Source organism: Pinus tabuliformis, chromosome 8, assembly GCF_031772625.1.
Source record: "Pinus tabuliformis cultivar Carrire ecotype Pingquan chromosome 8, CPIR1, whole genome shotgun sequence".
NCBI lineage: Eukaryota > Viridiplantae > Streptophyta > Pinopsida > Pinales > Pinaceae > Pinus > Pinus tabuliformis.
In genome coordinates this window covers 477,996,843-478,005,626 of record NC_142294.1, presented here as the reverse complement: position 1 = coordinate 478,005,626, position 8,784 = coordinate 477,996,843, and the positions used below count along the sequence as shown (strand labels likewise).

At 44.2% G+C, this 8,784-nt stretch overlaps 1 protein-coding gene across 1 annotated transcript; it reads left to right on the top strand.

Moving 5' to 3' along the window:
* The first annotated feature begins 3,165 nt into the window (after positions 1-3,165).
* On the top strand, positions 3,166-8,234 carry LOC149236139 (uncharacterized). The gene is made up of 4 exons (XM_089368785.1): positions 3,166-4,402; positions 4,792-6,038; positions 6,423-7,826; positions 7,992-8,234. Exons 1-4 carry the CDS (start codon positions 3,166-3,168, stop codon positions 8,232-8,234), a joined length of 4,131 nt encoding a protein of 1,376 aa, XP_089224911.1.
* The last annotated feature ends 550 nt before the right edge of the window (positions 8,235-8,784 follow it).

The following is an 8,784-nucleotide window of genomic DNA, read 5'->3' as shown; positions in this document are numbered from 1 at the left end:
AAGCTTGTGTACTTGACAAAGCATGACAAGGTGTTGTGAAAAGTTGGTAGGGAGGCTCTAAAATGAAGCTAAGGAAAAAATTTGCAGGATGGTCACAGCCGCTACAACAGTAAGATAACACGTACAACACTCAACAGATGAGTCCGAACAAGTGAAATGGTCGTTACAACAAGATTTATGTAAAAGGTTTGTCTGGTGTTCAAGGAGATAACTACCATGGGCGAGACAATGTTAACAACATATATAACACATTTCCATTAACATATTATGTATTACAACAAGTGAAATAGTTCAAGTGTTCAACACAGGTCAAAGAAGCATGCATTACAAGTGTTAAATATTAGTCTTACAATAAGTACAATACATGTGTGAAAACGTGTTGGCCTGTTAGCAGGCTTCTGAATTAAGCGAAAGTTCCAAGACACATCGTTACACCATACATAATTAACCCCGATTGTGAGGCATTGGAGAAACTACTTACTCCTCAAATAAAAGATTACAGAATCTCTTGTCTATGTGGGAGGCGCTAAGGTGAAAGTCCTTTCCATGTACAAATGAGGGGCTATTTATAGCCAAGGTTGAAATTGACCCTCGTGATTGTTCGATTACCCTCATGACTTTTTGACTTCCATGACTTTTCGACTTTACATGACTCTTTGTGCAAAAAGTGGGTCTCTTGGACTTCCACATTACATTACATTGATTGAAAACATAGCCCATAGTAGAGATGTGGGCGACATGACTCATGACATGACTCGACATGATGGTGTTTGTACATTCATGCTGTTGTTGGAGTGCATGTCGAGCTACAACGTTGCTGGGTGATGGATGTCTTAATGGTGTGTCACAACATCACCTCTGCATGGCAAAGTGCACAGAGTCTTCGATGGTCTTTGGTTCACTTGATGGAGCTTTGGCATGTTGTTCCTTGCTTACATGTTGGAAGGCTTGACAGGCTCATCTATTCACGAAAGGTGCATCTTTGTCCGTTCATTCATCTGTGAGCACATGTTTCATGTTTGCTCGTCCGTTCATCTGCGAACACATCTTTGCATGATCATCCATTTGTGAGCACATCTCTCCACATGCATCATTCGTTCGTCCATTGGTGAACTTGTACTTCTACATCTGCTCCCTTCATTCATCCCATTCGTTGTCGCGCCATGTTTATTGGTGTACCTGTACCTGCAGTTACTCATGACGAGACGACATCAAATCCAAAACCTCCTAGTCTACCATGACACATGATCATTTCAAATGCAGGTGAATAACAGAGGCAACAAGGTTGTGAAGTGGGATGATGGCTCTGGGCACTGCTAATGAAAACTACGTAAGAGTCATTGAGTGATGGAGATAGGTAATCCAAGTCGACAGTGACTGTCTGCGAGGTCTGGCTCGGCTGGAAGGAAAAATTGTGCAAATTTTGGGAGGGATAGTATGAGCTGCAAGAAGGAAAAATAGGAAGAATATGTGTAGCTTTCGGAGCGAGCAGGTAGCAGGGGATGGAAGGCAAAATTTGCACAATTTTCTAGAGGAATAGGTTGGGCTGCAAGGAGGATCAACAGGGAGAGATTACGTAGTTTTTGGGAAGAACTGCTCAGGAGACTGGCAGCCAAAACTACACATTTCCTAGAGGGAACTGGAAGATGGCTTCTGGGTCACTGGCAGCCAAAAATGTGTAATTCCCAGAGGGAAATGGTAGTTGGTGGCTAGGTCACTAGCAGCAGAAACTGTGTAATTCCTGGAGGGAACTGGTAGTCTAGTGCTAGGAGTTGCTGGTGGAGGAAACTGCACTGAGGTTAGGAGGACAACATGTTGATCATCTCTGCGCAATTTATAAGCTAAGTAGACTATTTTGCAATAGAAGGCATGCTCATGAAAACTACGCAATTTCTTGGATGAGTAGTCAGTCGACTATGGGGATGACTGACTGGGAAAACTGCGCAATTTTTTGAGGGAGACAGGGACGGGCACTTGGTTTTTGTCTAGCCTGTCTACGCAATTTCCTTAGATGGTTGAGCGAGTAAGGTCAGTGGCCTCTGTGCAATTTTTGAGGGGAGTTAGTCCCAGGGTGATTGTCAGGTTCAACTGTCCAGGTCGTCATCATGAAATTTGATTGAATTTCTTGTGGGCAGTGTAGCTTGAAAAGACTTGCTTGGTGCTTCTACATTGTTGTGGTCGATAGTCGATCGAGTCGATGGCAGGATGATGGTTCAAATTTTAGAGGGGAGTCTGGTCGTCAGAACTTCAAAAAAAATGACTAAGTGTGTGAATGATCAAATGATGCATAGGTGATCATGCAAACACACACTCTCATGACTTGACGACAAGATGACTCAAACCATCCAAACACACATGTTCAACATCACTGATCGATGGTGCAAGTGACAAGCGCAACACTCGTGATTGATCGTTGATTGATCGTGATGATGCTTGTGCAACAGTGAATGTGAATCCATGTGTGAGTGTGACAAATGCTTTCATAGCGAACACAACAAGTACACACTAAGCAAATACTTCGAGTATAGCCAGAACATGGTCACAAGAATGACTTAGACACCAACATGCAGAAACTTGAATGAAATGAATAAGCAAGGTGGGTGTAAGGACTCACACGAACTCACGGAGTAGATCCGAGTGTGTGCAGTCATCAAGTGAAACTATTAAGGGAGGATTCGAAATTAGGTGCAAGCCAAAATTTTGGAGGGTGGTTGTAACCACTACAATAGTTATCATGCTTTTCATTATACATAGGATCAAGTAAGGTCATTCAATAAAACTTTACCAAAACAACAAGAGTTTCAATCTCTCTTTCCATATGCTTTCATCATGCTTATCACAAGTATTATCAATAGTATCATGTATAAGAGTCAATGAGCTATCCTTCTATGTTAAATCCATCATGTCTTATGCATGAAAAATATCAAGAGTATCATCTACTAGATTCAAGGTGCTAGCATTCTTTATATCATCAAGATATCCAACAGATATATGTTAGCCAAACATCAAGTATATCAATGTATCAACATTAGGTAGCCTCATAGAATTCAAGAAGATCAAAGTGTTCAACATTAGGTGCACTATGTGAATCAGGAGTTCGAGCCGCGCGCTGCTCTGAATAGCAGAGCCGCACCAGAGCCATAGCCGCCTTCGATCGTTGCATCCATGAGTGGTCCAGGGGGCAGGGAGGCTGCTCCCACCCCTCCAATCTCATCAGCAGAAGCGTTTAGTAGCCTATTAAAACAGCAAGGGAAGAAACGCAAAGCTACAGAGGCGCCAAAGTTCATTAAGAAACTGGAAGAGATACCTAAGATTGATCTCCCAGAGGAACAAACGTTCAAAATCGCCCTGGCTCTGGCCGACAGAGGCCTAGTAGGACAGTTTACGGGCCGCTGGCCATCCACAAAAATCACGGACGAATGGATTCAGAGGAACTGGAGACCCCAGCTAAAAACCAATGTGATCTGTTATGCTGTGGGACGAGGCTACTTCATTTTCGAGTTTACAACCAAAGAAGATCGGGATCTGGTGTTCAGAAATGGGCCGTATTTTATGGGTAATCAAGGTCTGTACCTGAATAAATGGAGCCCCGACTTCGACCCCTCCGTTGATGTCCCTAAGGAGGCGTCGGTCTGGGTTCGCCTTCCCAATCTCCCGATACATTGCTGGAGCTATCAATCCCTGCAGAAGATCGGAAATGGGCTAGGTCGTTTCATTGATAAAGCTGACCATAAGGGCCAATATACATGCGCCAGAATCTGCGTGGAAGTCGATCTGGAAGCCGGTCTGCCCGAAGCGGTCAAGCTCTCAGTAGGAGAATGGCAGCATTATCAGAAGCTGGACTATGAGCAGCTGCCGTTCAAATGCCGAACCTGTCACGAGCATGGACATTTCCAGCGTGATTGCCCAAAATCTTCAGCAGGGATCACGGTTGAAGAGGAAGGATGGAAAGAAATTAAAAAGGGAAAGGCTGTCCCAAAGCCACCGGGGCAGAAACCCTCTGCATCATTGGGGAAACCTCAATCTAACCCAAAGTCCAATGCTGATTCCAAAGATGGCTCCTCCTCAGGGGATCAGGTGGAGACCATGGAGACACAAGAGGAAACTGGAAATAAGTCGAAGCAAGTGAAAGATATTGAAGGCGAATCATTGGCTCTCCCAGTTGATGATGGTCAGCAGGGGATAGAAGGAAATGAGGAGCATATCAGCCTCGCATCTGAATATGAGGAGGAATCGGAGGAGAGAGACTCTGAAACATATAACTCACAAGTCACTCCGATTAAATCGACAAGGGGCCGGAAATCCAAGAAGAAACAGCGGGAGGAAAAAACTTATCTAGATGTCCTCCAAGGTTCTCAAAAAACCCTCAAAGGAATGATGAATACGAGATCTGGGCGTAAGAGTAACAGGGCTCCAAAAGGAGCCTCAATCCCCCAAATCAGTAAATAATGAAATACGTCTCCTGGAACTGTAGAGGATTAGGCAGCAGGTTGAAAGAGGAAGCCGTCAAAGACATAGTGAGAATATATTCGCCTGAAATCCTTCTCATCTAGGAGACTAAGCTGGAGGAACCCCTCCTCCTCCAATCCAGTAAAGTATTTTGGCAAAAAGGTCAAGGAAGAGCGGTAAGTGCAAGAGGAGCTTCTGGTGGAATAGCCACCTTCTGGAATAGCTCCATTTATGATCTCATCCAAGAAAAAAGCAGTCCCCACTGGCTTTTCACTCAGCTCCTTCACAAAGATTCAGGTCAACAAGTAAGTATGTTTAATTTATATGCTCCCGTGTTGCCAGGGGAGAAAAAATGTTGTTGGAACTCGCTTCAATCATTTCTTTCAGAACAAAATCCAGGAAATATAATCATTGCAGGGGATCTGAATGTCACCCTTGCTCTTGACGAGAAAAAGGGAGGATCCATTGTTAGGGACCCTGCTAGAGAATGGGTTGAAGACATTATGTTGGGCTGGGACCTGGAGGATATAAAACCTACTTCAGGCAAATTCACCTGGTCCAACAAAAGATTAGCCCCAAATCATATAGCTGCCCGGTTGGACAGATTCCTTATCCACTCATCCTTCCTGACTTGCGGACTAATGGCCACTTCTAAAATTCTTCCAAATCTCATCTCTGATCACAAGCCCATCCTCCTTGAGCTTTCACTGGATGGCAATTTAGGCCCCATTCCATTCAGGTTCAGCCCTCTATGGATTCAACAAGAAGGATTTCAAGATGTAGTTTCGGATGCCTGGAATAGGCCTGTCCATGGTTCCCCTTTCTATGTGTGGGAAGAGAAAATTAGAGTTTTAAAAAGAAGTCTTAAGGAGTGGGCCAAAAGACTGGAAACACCTACTACCAAAAGAAAAGAATCTCTTAACATCCTTGCTGCCCATCAAACAGCAATGGAGAAGAGTCCTGTAACTCAAAATCTCCTTCGAAAAGAAGTTGAGCTGCAAAAAAAGGTTCATAAATCCAGCAGGGAGGAGGAAGAATTCTGGAGACAGAAATCTAGAAATTTATGGTTAAAGTCCGGAGATAGGAACACCAGCTTCTTTCACAAGCAAGCCGAAGCCAGAAAACACTTCAAAACAGTTTCTGAGATACAATACCAAAACACAGTTATAAAGGATTTTGATGGCATTAAGAGAGCAGCTTATTCTTTCTTCAAAGATCTTTATTCGGCTCCTGAAGAAAATCCTATAGATCCCCAGATCTATCCAATGGATTTAATTCCCAAGAGCATTAAGGATTCGGACAACGTCATGCTGACTGCTCTGATCAGCGTGGATGAAATAAAGCATATACTGGACTCTATGGAGCCTGATAAAGCCCCAGGTCCTGATGGGTTCACTGTCAGGTTCTACTTGGCCTGCTGGTCGACAATCAAAAAAGATTTACTGAGAATGGTCAGGAAATCCCAGAATTGTGCAAAGCTGGGCGGCGGCATCAATTCGGCATTCCTAGCTTTGATTCCAAAGGAGAAAGGCGCTGCCGACTTTAGCAGATTCAGGCCCATATCATTATGCAACTCTAGCTACAAACTGGTCTCCAAAATAATAGCCAACAGGTTAAAGAATATTTTGCCAGCCATCATCCCTGAAAATCAAGGTGGATTCATAAAAGGAAGAAAGATTTTGGATAACATTGTGCTGGTTCAAGAAGCTGTCCATTCAAGTTGTCAAAGAAAAGAGAAAGGTATGGTTATAAAGCTCGACCTGGCTAATGCTTTCGATAGGGTTAGACATGATTTTTTGCTCAATGTAATGAAGAATCTAGGTTTCTCAGCTGTCTTCATAAACTGGGTGAAAGCCTGTATTACCTCACCATGGATCGCTCCCCTGGTCAATGGCCGCTCAACTGACTTCTTCCAAGCCTCTAGAGGCCTCAGACAAGGCTGTCCCTTGTCCCCTCTCCTTTATGCTATTCAGGCATCGGTCCTCAGTTTCCAGCTTGATCACAATCAGCAAACTCAAATACTTCCAGGTCTTAGAACGACTCAGAGGGTGAAGGATATCAACCATGCACAGTTTGCAGATGACACTTTGCTGCTTGGAGGAGCCAGCCTAATCTCTGCCAGATCCTTCAAGAAGGAGCTGGACATTTACAAATCGATCTCAGGAAGCAAAATTAACTATCGGAAATGTTCAATCTATGGCTGGAACTGCACGACAAAGGAACTGTCTGACATTGCAAGGCTTTTAGAAATGGATGGAAATCGTAATTGGGAGTCCTTTAAATATCTCGGGATCCCAATCTTCAAAACCAAGCCCAAACTGGCCCATTGGATGCCGCTGCTCGATAAGTTAAAGAACAGAATCCAAGCTTGGGGTGCCTCATGGCTGAATAATGCAGGGAAAGTCATATTGATGAAGTCAGTCCTTATAAGTATGCCGCTTTACCAAAACACAGTTCTTCTCGCCCCCAAATCCTTTCTCAGCAAAATGGACAGTTTGTTGAGAAGATTCCTATGGGAAGGTGGGAACAATAATGACAGAAGGATCCATTTAGTGAATTGGGAGACCATCAAGAAACCTCTTCTGGAAGGCGGCCTCCATCTTCGTAACTTGGCTGCTCAAAACCTCGCATTGGGAACCAAGATCTTGTGGAATCTAGTCTCCGGTAAATCTAGTTGGAGCAAAAGAGTCATCTGGAAGAAATACTACCAAGGGCAACGTCTGAGATGCCTGGATAAGCCTCCAAGAACCTTAAAAGGATCTCCAATCTTCAACCTCTGCAGACAAGCTACGGAGCATTTCAGCCAGCAGCTTTACTGGATCCCAGGTAATGGCAGAAAAATTAATATTTGGGAAGATTCAATTCTGGGAGACCAGCCTTTGATTCAAGTCGAGGGGCTTGCAAATATCAGAGCTTGGCTCCAGTCCTCCAACTTGCATACCTTATGGGACATTTCCTCCTGGAAGAACGATCCTGATAGGCTCTGGGATTGTTGGAATCTGGGAGAGATTCCTCAAATGTTGCAGGGGGAAGCTTCACTTCTGTTGGATATTCTTCAAGGCAAATCCCCCTCAAAGGCCAACTCTAAAGACAAAAGAGGCTGGGGCTCCCTCTCAGGCTCTTACACAGCTGCCGAAGGTTACAAAAGAATTCTGGCTGTCCCTTATGCTCCTCCTAATCCAGCTATTTGGAAATTTATTTGGGATTTCCCCTCTCTCCCCAAAATTGACTTTTTCTGTTGGACTGTTGCGCACAATAGCATCCTCACCAGAGACAATTTGAGAAGAAGAGGGATGGAAGGTCCCTCCAGATGCCCCCTTTGTTTGGCTGCTGAAGAAAATGTCAATCATCTGTTGTTGCTCTGCCCTTTTGCTCAGGTAGTATGGAGGGGAGCTCTGAGGTTAAACCATGTCAACTTTGTTCTTCCAGAAAGTATATCTAATCTATTCCAAACCTGGGTCAGTCAATCTCCCTTTTGCCTTAAAAGGAAAAGTTTTCTCAAAAAAAGCTGGATGTGGATCCCTAAGTTTATATGTTGGAAGCTGTGGTTGGAAAGAAATAATAGGACTTTCAGAGGAGAAAGCTGCAATCCTACATGGGTAATTTCTAAAATCAAAGCTCTGCTAGGCGAGGCTTTGGAGGCCAATACCATTCCCAGGAATGAGCTGAAGTTGGTCAAAGAAGAGGAGCAATGGCTCCAAGAACTAGTACCGAACCTGAACGAAAGATCCGCTCCATCTGCTCCTATCCATGCCATCTGGGAGATCAGATTGGAGGAACAGTAGTTTATAAAGTGGAGATCAACCTTAGATGAATATTGTTTGTTCTTTGATGGGGCTTCTAAAGGAAACCCTGGGGAGGCAGGTAGTGGTGGGGTTCTCTTGAATCCTGGAGGGGCAATAGAATTGAGATTCCATTGGGGCCTGGGCATCGAAACCAATAATAGAGCAGAGGCCCTAGCACTGTGGCAAGGGCTGAACCTGGCAATCAATCAAAACATCCTCTCTCTCTGTGTATTTGGAGACTCTAGGCTCATCATCCAGGCAATGTCCTCTCATAATTCTCCTCACCAGATCCATTTAGCCACTGTTATCAAAAAAATTCAACTTATGTTGCCCAAGTTCAGGAAAATCTCTTTCTTTCACATTTTAAGGGGGCTCAACTCTCAAGCAGACTTGGAGGCCAATCTTGGCTCCCGCTGCAATCGAAGAGCTCTGGTGGTTAATTCGAGGGAATCCTTCTGTTCTATTCCTTAAGGTTCTAGCTGTTCGATCTGTTGTTTCGGATCCATCGGTTATCGATGCTCTGTCCTCCTCTGCATCCCTGGTCCTTCCC